This window comes from Halyomorpha halys, unplaced genomic scaffold, assembly GCF_000696795.3.
Source record: "Halyomorpha halys isolate HHAL.00 unplaced genomic scaffold, Hhal_1.1 Scaffold8.1, whole genome shotgun sequence".
NCBI lineage: Eukaryota > Metazoa > Arthropoda > Insecta > Hemiptera > Pentatomidae > Halyomorpha > Halyomorpha halys.
The window spans coordinates 1269065-1282462 of NW_027111933.1; the positions used below are offsets into that span (position 1 = coordinate 1269065).

Genomic DNA, 13398 nt, shown 5'->3' on the forward strand with positions numbered 1-13398 from the left:
CGATCATTATTATTGTTTTTATATTATATAATTTTTTTTCGAATGAATTACATTTGTTTCTCTTTTATCAATAATTAAATTTAATATTTATGCTTATTGTTTAACAAGCCTTAATATTTTTTTATTAAGAAATATAATACTTACATAAAATACTTAAATTTGAGCAAAATTTATAAAAACTTAACTATACTGAAAAATACCAAGAATTCAAATGTAAGTTTATCCTGTTAACAGTTACTATTAAAAATAAAACAAAAAAGGATAAATCATCATCAAGAAAAAATAACGACATTCAAATCATGGGAGTTCGAACAAAAGTCACTAGCTTTACAGCAGATAGGTAACAATTACATTGAAATGTATTAAGTTCACTTTTAGTTTTTACTTATCAAAAGTCTCTGAGCAAGCAAGCATCAATAATTCAATAATATAATAAATGGTAATATCGCCTTAATTTTTGTTTGGAATAATCACTAATTAATATAACTGCTGCCATTGGTTAATATTTTTTGTTTATGAGATTCTGAAAAGATTTAAAACGATCATTCCTTTTAATGCATTCTTTCGTTTAGGAAGTTGAGAATTCAATTTCAATTATTTCAAATCTATGGTTTAGGAGCTAGTGATTTTGGCTCGAACGCACTCTTAATTAATTCTTCATAGCTGCAGACTGGCATCTTGAAAATAAAGAATCAGCAGGTACTTCTCCATCATAACAGGACTGCCAGCAAGCTGCACATGAACCAGATGCTGGTCCTTCCTTGCGGAATCCAAATATGTTTAACACACATGATTTACAACAAATCCACGAAATAATTATCAGAAATAGAACAATTATAGCAGCCCATATAAAGTTCAGGATATAAGTCTGCACAAACAAAAAAAAAAGTTTATAATTACTTAGGCCAATAAAATATTCACAGCTAATCTATTTGATTTAGAAAATGTATATCAACTTATAGTGTTTAAATAAAGAATAAAAAAACTTATCATACACATTTAGAAATAAACATTAATGGCTCAATACATTTATAAGTGAAACAAGGCTTGTAGGATTGACGGTCACCATGTATAAAAAGGATTAAGAAATGCTGGTGCTCAAAAAGTTTCTTTATCAATATAAATCTGAAACTTTGAGGAGAGCTTCATAACACTAATTCAAACATTTAATTGACAATTTTTCACACCACTCTAGTACGATTAATCAAATCTTAACAGACTGGCTACCAGAATACTATAAATGACAATCCCTTCTTGGGTGTATGAATCGTAGAACAAATTATTACATATATATTATTAAACAAATATATGGTAATTAGTGATATTTTATGACAATTTAAAGCTATTTCCAATTTGGATATGTCCTTGAAAATGAGCTGAAAGTTTGGATATAGCACTTTTCTGCTTGGTTAATTTTTATTTAGAAGTCAACCAAAAACAACTCAAAATTATAGTTCATGTTTTAAAAAAATTATGACTAACATTTTTGTCATAGATTTTTCTGAAAATTGTGTTCCTCTAGAATAAATTAAACACTTTACATTTTTAAGTTACTCAAAAATAGTTCAGCAGTTAAGAAGAATGGGAGGTGTTGGAAACATGGTACATTTTAACAAATAAGACTGGACATGAAACTGAAGGAGATTGTAAATATATAATACTTTTTCTCATTACTTACATCATCTTCATATTCTGTTGTCTGAGTTTGGTTAGTGGAGCTAACTATCAAGCTTGGTAATGTGACATTTTCACCAGCCATACCTGCTTCACAAAAAGTAATTATTCAATATCTTAAACAATACTTCAAGCACTGGTATTTTACTTACATAAAATCATTAAATGTGGATAAAATAAAGCATATGAAAAATTCTAGAATCATATTCAAAAGTGTATTAAATTATAAATTAAAAGTGAGGTAGTAAATAATAAACGAAAAACACAAGCCAAGAATAAAATAATGACTATTCAAATGTAATACTATAAAAGTTTTTTGTTCATTTTAATGTTTATCAACAACAATAACAGCAAAAACAATGGTCATCATACTATTAAATGAATTAAAAAATATTCCAATGAGTAACCATAGCCTAGAGAGTTGGTAATAATTTGAAATCATAAAGTCAATTTTTTTATAAATTTATGACCTCAAACAAAATTTTTCTGATGCTTTGGGATTATAATGTACGACCAGAATGAAAGAGACATAATACTAAAAACGTGATTTTTTTAGAGCCAACATTAGACAAAATTTAAGGTTGACAAAGAAGACAGCAGGGTCAGGGATGGTAAGTGTATGAAGTGGCTGCAACGAGTCAATGAGGGCTTAGGATATCTAGACTGAAAGATTTTGGAAGTAACTAAAAAGGTTTAAGATATTGTTCATAAAATCTTAATAGAAAAATCTAAAAAACCTCTATTTTAAGTTTATGACCTCTAAGATGGAACTTGTTTTTGGGGAAAGAACCCAAAATGTTAACTTTTTAGGGCTCCCATTCATCTTGATACCCTGCCCAAGGTGTTACATCTAACACATGCCGGTAGATTACTAATTATATTTATTAGTTTGGACTGATATTTGTGGGCATAGTGTTCTGGGATGATAAGGTTTCAATTACTAAAATATCTGACATAAGAAATTTGATTTCTATTGGAAGAAGATAGTTAACGTATGAAGTAGATTGGAGGAAGATAGTCCGCGTGGCTGTCAATAAAGGTATCAAAATAGTAGAAAAAAACTATTTATTGTTAGCCAGTGTTTCGCCCCACTTTGCAGGGCTGTCATCTTTGTTTCAATCTGAGAGCCCTCATGAAGCATTGGTTAACTATAAATAGTTTTCTATTTATTAGAAAGCTTACTTACTTACTATTTTGATACCTTTATTGACCGTCACCCGGACTATATTCCTACGATAAGAAATTTTAGTTATGGGTCTTTTATTCTACATTTGCAATAAGTTAAGTGGATTGGAAGTTTCAATATGTACATCTCATAAATGTATTAAATAACTCAACATAGAATTTTATTTATTTTCTAATTAAAAATTAATTATGATTAACTTGAGCTTGTGGAACATGCCAGAAAAAGTAATTTAAGTGAAATGATTTATCGTGATTTGTTGAAAAAATTGTATTAATTTTTATCCTCTTTTACAACTCAACTGGGAATGTTTTGTTGACTATGACTTTTAATGTATTCTTACTCCACTGTTAAAAAATGTTATAAGCAGTAGTAAACAATGTGATATCAAAATAAATGATATAAATTTCAAGATAAATTAAAATTCTTGAATTGAAGTTTTATAATTTGAATTTAACAATCTATTATCATTATATTATGTATTTTGCCAGACGAAAAACATCCAATTAAGGTACACTTCTTAGAATATCTATGAATTCTAGAAATTATATGAAGTCTTAAAGAAGCATAAATCAATTTTATAATTAGTAAAAAAATAAGAACCTCTCAAAAACCTTGAATAAAACTAGCCACAAAATTTATATAACAATCAACCACTAGTAAACTAATATATGAAGTTGGGGAACTACAGAAAGCTGAGGAACTAAAGAGCATGTTATGATGCTTAACAAATATATTTTAGCTTAAGTAAAATATTATGTCAGATTAGTTTGAAGATAAATTTTTGTTAAATAAAATTACAAATTAATTTTGTAAAAGTTTAAATTTTAAAATAAGTTTTGTTCAAATGATATATTAGAAGGTACGTTCTCAGAAACAAATCGGAATATTAGGATAATCAGGTTGGTAGTGAAAAGTGAATTTGTTTTTTGGAGTTAAAATGCGTTGAGTATAAGTCAAAAAAGTACGATCTTGGTAAACTTTGGTTGAAATTAAATTTTTACCAAGAATAAAAATAACTACATGATCTAAGAGATGGAGCATCTTGCTGATACAACATTTTCATCAGAAATTATGGTTGCATTTTAAAATTATTTTGCGTATTATTGCTGTATTAGTTTTTCGTAACCGAATTTTATTATCATTCTATCAATTTATTTTAAAATGGAGGCTCCGAATCCGAGAGGACGAAGGGGGCTTCACAATTCTTGCCCGAAAGGGTAGAAAAATTAATAAAAGATATTTAAATAAAAATAAAGCTTAAATAATAATTGGAAGAACATAGTTGACGTATGAAGTAGATTGAAGGAAGATAGTACGAGTGGCGGTCAATAAAGGTATCAAAATAGTAAAAGAAATCTATTTATTGTTAACGTTTCGTCCCACTTTGCAGGGCTGATAAGCATGATGTTCTGTTACCAACTCTATTGGTATTCTAACTCTATTAACCCTATTGGCTCAGTTGGTAACAGAACATCATTCTTATCAGCCCTGACGAAGCCCTGCAAAGTGGTTAACAATAAATAGTTTTCTTTTACTATTTTTATACCTTTATTGACCATCACTCAAACTATCTTCCTCCAATTTAAATAATAATTGATGAGAAGTGTCAAGAAAGTACTGTTGCTCACACAGAAGTGAAATTTGAATCTAATTCTGAATTATTATCACACATATCCCCCAAGTTGGGAATCAATCGAACAAGTTGAGCCCTAATATTAGTTTTATATAATTTTAGAAATGTATTCTTATGTTATATTATCCCTGATTTGGATTGGAATCGGCGCAGTTCCAGGTTGTACAGACCTGAGCATCAACTCCCTGAGCAATGGACGGCCCTGTCATGCCGTTAACTGTTATATAGCTTACACCATGGCAGTTGCGACTTGGAAATAGTACAGTCAGTCTCGCCGTTTTAATATGACAGTAAATTCACTTCCACTACATTCACTGTCAAAAAAAATAAGAAAATAATGAAATAGCAATTGTCAGATTATTGCTCCACAAATAACTGTTTTAGAAATAGATTGCTTTATTTAAACATAACTATTTTGTCACATTAATAAAGTATGCTAAATACATTTTTACTTTCATTCACTTATTAATAGAAGATGTAGTATAAGAAAGTATTACGGTCGTACGAAATTTCGATCTTGCAAAATAGTCATTGCATTCGTGTTTGTGTGATTAGCCTAGCTCAAAAAATAAACATTGGTATGAAATTCAAATTATAATTTAACTTAAATTGTTTAAGGCAGGTATATGCCTGGGATGCAACGTTTTCGATAAAATGGATCTAATACCACTTTATAGAATTGATTTTCAATTTTTTTCGATTTTCTCGAAAACGGTGCCAACGATTTTGATTCAACTCGGCTTAAAAATATAAATGTTCTTGAGTCAACTAGGTATTATCCTCATTGAAATAGTCTAACTGACCTTAAATGACTAATTTTTAAAAAAAATTTCCTTTAAGGTACCTTTAGTTTTGTTAATTTGAAAAAAATAAATAGTTCTCATTGTTATAAATTATAAACATTTACACTGGAAGAAAGAGCTATTAATTTATAGATTTTTCATTCAGTGTAAAGGATTTGATATTAGTCAACAATTGATATTGGTTTCTGATGAAAGGTACTACCCGGCAAGTGGGCCTCCAAATCCTTTTTGCCAAACCCTGGAGGCTACTAGGGTTGACGTCGCTTACTAAACAAGGTGGAGAGGGTCAAGATTCTTTTCTCGGGGCCGCCGAGAAATAAATATTAACTGCTTCAGGTGGGAATCGAACCCACTACGATCCGTCACGTCACTTATTTTAAACTAAAGTTTATTTTCCTGGTGAAGGGAATTGTAGTAGTGTTGGTTGAATTGATACAACAAAACTACAAATCTTCCGGAACATTAGAGATGTTCATTTGGAAAATAATTAAATTGTCTACAAAGCTACAAATTTAAAATAATAATAAAATCTTAATTTAGACTAAAAGAATCGACAGAATAACTTGTCGGACTTGCTCTCCTCACCACTTCCAACAACCCGGACTTAAAGTTAAGACACTCTTAGGCCCAAGAATTATTCCGCCCCTTCTATTTTCTATTTTTATCTGTTTTTTCTTTTATCAAGGGATAAAATTAATAGAGGGTGGTAACCTTTTGATTTTATCCCATAGTAACATCAAATATATATATTTTTTTCCAACGTCCACAGCATTGTGGGTCCTTTGGCCGGGGCCCCATTATATAGACTATCAAACTTTTTTGGTTATCAGACATTTAACCTAGTCTGTTGACATATAAATGTAAATTATATATTACCAGAAACTTCATGGCTCAACCAGGAAGTAAGGCACCCATTTGCATTGCTTATCAGTTTGGAAAAGCTACTTATGTGGAAAAAGTTTTTACCCAATTATTGAGTTCCGTGGGCGTCATGCAGGCATGGAGGCAACATGAGAAGAGGTAAGAATTCGAATTTTTGTAAAGACTTGATTCTAAAGCTGAAATTAAATTTAAATTATAATTATAAAACGTAAGTTATTTTATGTTTTAGTTGAAATATATCAGAATATTCCATACCTAAATTAGTAATGAGATGGTAAAATTTTGTCATGATAAGTATATAATTTTTAAAGTAATTTAAACTCACTTGCTTGTACATTTCTTCTTTAATAAAAGGTTGGTAAGGATAAACACGGAATCCAAGCGTAAAGGAATTATATAAATACTCCATTGAATCGAAATCGTGAACGAGGAGATAATATAAAAAAATTACCTGTATTATTCTCCAAATTTGATACTGTGTTGATATATATTTTTTTTAATTGATTAGATTTTGTAGAGCCTCCAGGAAATGCTCCTTGATAATATTCTGAACGTGACACACACTTGATATTATAACTATCGTGATTTTTGAAAAAAAAAACTTCTTATTCTAGGGGGTAACTTTTGTCCGGCACTCACTTAATCATAGTTTTCGTGATATCGATTTAAAAAAAAAAAAAAAAAAAGCAGCTAATTAGTGTATTAATTCTAATAGAAAATATTTATTTAGTAGTAATAAATATTAACTATAAACCATAGTTTGAAATTTATTTTTAAAAAACGTACCCTGCTTAAAAATACTTAAAGTACTCTCCTTTCTTCACTATCATCACATCTATTATGATAATAGAGATGAATATATAGCATAATATCCAACGGTATTAACAAATAATATTTGTATCTAACGTTGGATATTGAATCTATCACACCGAAAACTGTGAGACTGGGGTAGAAAGTGGTTTAGTGATTGGTGCGTTCCTCCTAAAATTCAAACTATAATTTGTAGTTGATGTTATACTTAATACTGGAAATAATGCTGATAAGATTGCAGACATTCTTTTTATGGTTTACTACTAAAGAAACGAATACTATTGACTTGTAATTTGTCTACCTCAGCTTTGTAACAGGGGTAGGGAACAACAAAACAAGGTTTACATATTTTATAACTGGAAAAAATTAATGATTGATTAGAAGGTTTAAGTTAGAAAGAAATGTTGGCCTCCATGATAGTAATAATAGAAAAATAAAATAATCCACATTCAGATGGTCGATCATTTTTAAAATAATGACCCATATACGACTAAGGAGTGATAAAATAAAATTTATAAGCTAATTACTGAATTATTTTTTATAGATAGAATTATAAATGTTTATTAATGGTGTTCAATCTTAACTCATTGATAATTATGGATTTTCAATATAATACATTATTTGAAACTCTAACAAAAAACTCGTTCTGCTTAAAAATATTAGAAACATTCTCACTCTTTCAGTATTATCACACCTATTACGACAATAAATCCCAACATAGAACGTAATATCCCATGTTATAAACAGAAATTACTTTGAACAATCTTTATAAACAAACATCAGGTTTAATCAGGATCCAAAGGAACTAACAAAAGCTTTTGGTACTTTTGAGTTTCAATCTTCAGTAATTTAAATCAGAGGGAAATTAAAGATATTTTCTATGACAGATTCATTGAAATTCAATAACAATCCAAACAATAAAAAAACAAAAAAAGGAAAGGCAGTCATGATCGACAGGATCGTGACGAAAGAGTTTTCCAAATTGAAGTGTTTTTTTCAAACGTTTTTATAGAAATGGAAACTGCTTTGTGCATTGTACAATAGTTGATTAATTAGAAACAATTAATTTGAATACTCACTTTAACAATGAAATTCACGTCCAAGTCGTCATTGATACTCACTGAACCCTTCAGTTGGCATAATGAAGAGATTAGGTAGCGTTTCTGACGTGTAAGAATATTAATCCATTAACTTCCAGTGGAACATTAAGAAATTTCAAGACTAATTTTTGTCTTCTCAATTTTTTCATAATTGGTAGCGAAAGGATTAAAAAATGGCGAAAAATTAAGAACAGAAAGAATAGAGTAATGTCCATGAAAATATTTTTTAAAAAAAGGACAGGGCTATGAGGGTAAAACCCTGGAGCAGCCACTTACATTTTCATTTTAATATATTTTGCTATGCGTTCTAATAATGAGAACCAAAATTTTTGAATATATAGAAATATTCTGACTCGTAGAACTGGTTTTATAATGTAATTTTAGGTAAATACGAAGTCATAAATGGATAAAATTGAAAATGGTTTATCAGCAATGGGGGGAGGGAGGGGAGAGGGGACATTGCCCGTAAGAATAAATACCTTTAACACTTATTCGGATTTAAATTAAAAAATAAATAACTATGTGATTTTAATCCTTCTTCCTTCATTCTAATACATTAATTTCGGAAAATCATACTACAATTACATATGCTTCCAATTCTGTCAGTAAATAGAATGACTTGAAGATTCAGACTCCATTTTATCATCCTTTCATTTAATTTTTTTTTAATTTGGAATATTCTATTGATAAAGTATTCCTTTTTTTACGAAAAACTCTTATTCACTACTCCCCCAACTATTTAACTCCCAATGGGAACTTAGTACAAATTTAACTGTTTTATAAAAATCATAAATGTTACAGTTATCAATTTTAACAACATAATACAGTAAGGTAATTACAATGATCTTTTTAATTTTAAGAATGAGAATTTTTTATATGATAGAATGATATATTTAATAAAAAAATAAACAAATTGAGAGAGTGAGAGGAAAAAAAGGGTCCTGAATAAGACATATATTTTCCATATGTGTACCGTGAGTGTCAAAAAGTATTTAAAATTTGCTGAGATTTTTATTTATTGATTTATCTGTTTTATAACCTGTGTTGTTAACCTTTTGTAAATTTTAAAAGGACATCTAATTAAAAGGTTAGAAGGACGTTTAATGGTTATTATATACCAATATTTTTTTTTTTTGTGGAATAAGAAGAGAAGAGCTTAAGTGCATAAAAAAATGGTAATTATTTAGTTTCACTCCTCAAAAAAGGCGGGAATAATTACTTCTTCACCTGACAGTACGCCGGTAACCCGAAAAGTGGCGGAGCTGACCGGTTTCCAAATCTTTAAAAAAAAAATTACCTGCCCATTCAACGAGAAATATTTCTCTCAGCGGGAAATTCAAGAAGTGAATGGTAGATAGCTCTTATACTCCACCACCTTTCCGTTTCTGAGCGTTTTCGACGTCCTATACATTTATACGCAATGTAGGTAAAGTTATTTTAGAAAAATGAATTAAAAAACTAAAATTAAATTAAATATGACCTATTAAGTAAATATAAAATAAATGATTCAAATCTAGTTTCTGGTTATGGAGTCCAATGGTGCTATAATTATATAATATCTAATATTTTTATTTTTTAATATCTCTAATATTTTTATTTTGTAATATTATAATATTAAATATCTAATACTAAAAATTGTCGGGAAGTAGAGTTTCATAGTCGAAAAAAGTAAAAGCAAACGTTGATATATCCGTGAGTAATATCGGTCGTAAACATCAAAGATGTATTACATATCGATACGTATAAGTTAGAATAAGTAAACGTGGTGGGAACTGCTAGCGAAAAATGTCATTAACTAAAGCAAGAAAGAAGTAAGCCTGAAGGGGAAGAAATTTTTCCTCTTGAAAGGCGGTTAATACTTGGAGAAAAGTATAAGGGGTTAATATCATAGTCTGGTCATGAAGTAATTGTTCCCACATTTTTTTGGGAAGTAATAGTAAATAATTGATGATAATAATAATAATGAAGGCCTGACGAACCCGAAGGTTCGATGCCGATACCACCAAACGCTCTCTGCATACATCCTTCCAGTGATGCCCCAATTCTACTAAATCATTTTTAACGCAATCCTCCCATCTACGTTTCAGTCTACCCCTCGGATGTTTACCCGTTGGTTCAGTGTTTATTAACATTTTAGGGATCCGCTCTTTACTAAGCCCTACAACCTTACACCCCCATCTTATACACCACAATGCTATAACTTGGATTATATTTACCCGGTGTAGGTCCTTTAATTCAGCGTTGGGTAATCTTCAAATTTTCCTGTTAATTCATCCTTTTTCGGTTCGAATATTTTGCGTAATACTTTATTTTCGAAAACCTTAAGACGCTGTTCATCCCTTAGTGTAAGTAGCCACGTTTCGCATCCATAAAGAACAGTGGAAAGGATAGTAGTTTTGTAAATTTTAATTTTTTCGATAGAAGGCGCGAGCCAAGCAATTAGTAGTAGTATTATTATTAATAGTAAATAATTACTATTAATTAAATAGTAGTATTAGTATTAATAGTAAATAATTACATAAAAAATCGCAAGTCTCTTCTAGTAAAGTATACAAAAAAAACTTTGTTTAGGACAAATTAAGTCAGATTGAAAAAAAAAAATCAATAATTTCAAGGTGAAGTCACTAATCTGTACAAATTTTAGAAGGGGTTCAGAACCGTCTTAACTTCACCTAATGGTACAAACAGTACCTTCCTGAACAAATTAGACCCGGAAATATAAAATGAAACGTTCAAGAAATTTTTCTTGATTTGAAGCTGTTTTTAATATCAAATAAAATCATTAAATGTAAAAGATGTTCATATGAGTTCGAAGAGCAGACATTCATTCAGCTTTCCAACCTTGTAATTACGTTGGATAATATTGTGAGGTATTATGAATTTATTTCGTGAACAAGGAACATTGGTAGAAAAAAGTATCCTCCGAAAATCAAGCCCAGCAAATTATAATTTTTGATTTATATGAAAATTCATATTTAAGGGTTGCAAAAGAAAATAGTTACGAATCTGACTTGATTTTTTCTAAACAAAATTTGTTTGGTCTATTTTACTAGAAGCTACTTCCGGTTTTTGTAATTTTTTATATACTTCAGCTCATTTAATAAAATCAAAAATCTGTTTTTCTTATTCTATGCAAAAAAATAAATAAAATAAAATCGATTAGTATATAATAACCATTAAATACATGTAGAGCAAAGGCAGCATACAATGATATAAGAATTTTTTTAAATTATGTAAAATATTTTTATCTCAGCTCCCAAGAGGGATTGACAAGAAGGCTGGACAGCTGTATAATATTTTTCAATCTAGTTTCACCAAAAAAAATGTCATTGAAATTGGTGATATCACTACACAGGCTCCTCTTGTTAATGTTGCTTTCTATACAAGAGTTATATAGAAAATTATAGATGCATGAATGAGATGGAGCAACAATATTATTTTGTTTTTAGTAAAAGAAACTAATCTGGCCCTTTGTAATACTCAGTAACAAAAATATTTCCCATTCTTTAATTATTAGAGTAATGAAAACCCTATTTAATTTTTTAATCATTAACTTTCTTATTCAGTGACCCTTTGTTGTTTACTTCATGTTTTTTCTAAAAATAATTTAAGAACAAAAAACAAAAGCTTACTTAAAATTAGATAAAGAAGTTTCAAAATAACACAAAAAAACAAATTAGATTCAAGTAAGAATGTATATATATTTTTTATCTACTAAACCCATATATGCAATGAGGAACCAACCAGCCCAATATTTTTTTTTGTTGCTGTGTTTTACAAGACCAACAGTTGTGCAAGGAGGTGATTTAATCAGAATCATGCTCGGCTGCCAGATTGTTACCCAATTAAAGGTATCCAATTTATGATGCTGGGTGGACCCCAGGAGGACTCCAGAACCCACAGGTTTGCCTCACAGCTACAGTGTAACAAAAAAACAGAACCCGTGTCCTTGGAGTTAGTAGTATCGTGCCTTACCACAGTCCCTCTTTGTTTTATAAGTTATATCAATTTTTGTTTCATTCAATAAAAACTCAATGCTCTCTAACAGTGATTTACAGGATTAATATGCCTTAGGTTTGTTCTTAAGTGTAAATTTTTAAAGAAATGATTGTTATGGCGCATAAAACATAATGTCACAAAACAAAAGTATTGGTTGGTTCCTTTTAGCATATGTGGGTGCTATTATTTTAGAATGGTAGGTAATTATTCCATAAATGTTTTAAAAATCTAAATTTGATTTTTTTTCAGGTTTAGAGTTTCTGGCTATAATCTTCTTGATCTTTTGGCCAGAATTGACAAAAGGATTTTATTTGAAGTCACATGAGGTAGAGCGTGGAAGAGTATTGGATCATCAAAGAGGCTTGGGAAATGATAATGAATCCAATAAAATACAAAATGATGGTATCATTAGAAGCAAAAATCATAAAGGTTCCGAATCAATATCGCCAGTGATAAACTCTGATGTAGAAAACAGTTTCCCAGTTTTATCTACACACCATGGAAGTAAAGCATTAAGTATTTATTTGACTATTGATTTAAAAAAAATTCAATCTAAAAAGAGAAAAAATTCTTTACATCAACCCAATAAACTTGAGTTGAGAACAGACAAAAATAATGAACAAAAATATATCCATTGGTTGAAATACATTCATGACAAAGAATATGCAAAATTTATTAAACAAAAATTTAGTTTTTCAATACATAAAATATTATATACAAAGTTTACTCATAGACAACAAAATGCAGGTGTTAACAAAAAGTATAATTTCTTTGGAAGAAAATTGAAAGAAACAGATGACATTAAAATTTCAAGTGCAATAATAAAAAATAATAGAAAGTCAGATAGTGATGACAAAGCCTATATACATAAAATATCCTACAAGAACAAAACAATCTACAAGAAAAAAAAATTCAAAGATGTAGCAAGTACAGAAAAAATAGAACATTACTCTAAAAATCAACAGTGGTTAGTGAAAATAAGAAATTGGATGCCTATATATGATAAAAAAGAAGAAAAAATATATACATCCCAACAAAAAGATTTTTTTAAACTGAATTGGAAAAATAAAAGAACATTTTTGAAGGAAACTGTTAACAATAATATTAGAATAGTGAATAAAAATAAAAACTCTACGAGTTCTAACAATGTTCAAAGAATCAAAAGAGCGACTAAAAAAGGAAACAAGAAGAAACCAAAAAAAGGAGATAAGACACTGAAAAAAGGAGATAAGAAACCAAAAAAAGGAAATAAGAAACCAAAAAAAGGAAATGTAAACAAACCTAAAAAAGGAAATAAGAAACCAAAAAAAG

General features: G+C 29.2%; 1 protein-coding gene across 2 annotated transcripts in view; it reads right to left on the reverse strand.

Annotated features, from left to right (window-relative positions):
• Positions 1-207: 207 nt before the first annotated feature.
• The window catches only part of LOC106677755 (uncharacterized), a 41285-nt gene continuing 28094 nt past the window's right edge, over positions 208-13398 (reverse strand). The window contains exons 8-9 of one of the 2 annotated variants that reach the window (XM_067049865.1): positions 1679-1761; positions 208-868 (exon numbers count right to left, since the gene is read on the reverse strand). In XM_067049865.1, the coding sequence (XP_066905966.1) occupies positions 1726-1761 (36 nt within the window). In that variant the 3' untranslated portion in view covers positions 208-868; positions 1679-1725. Of the gene's footprint in view, positions 869-1678; positions 1762-6333; positions 6355-13398 lie in introns of those variants that run through there. The other variant, XM_067049866.1, reaches the window with a different exon arrangement.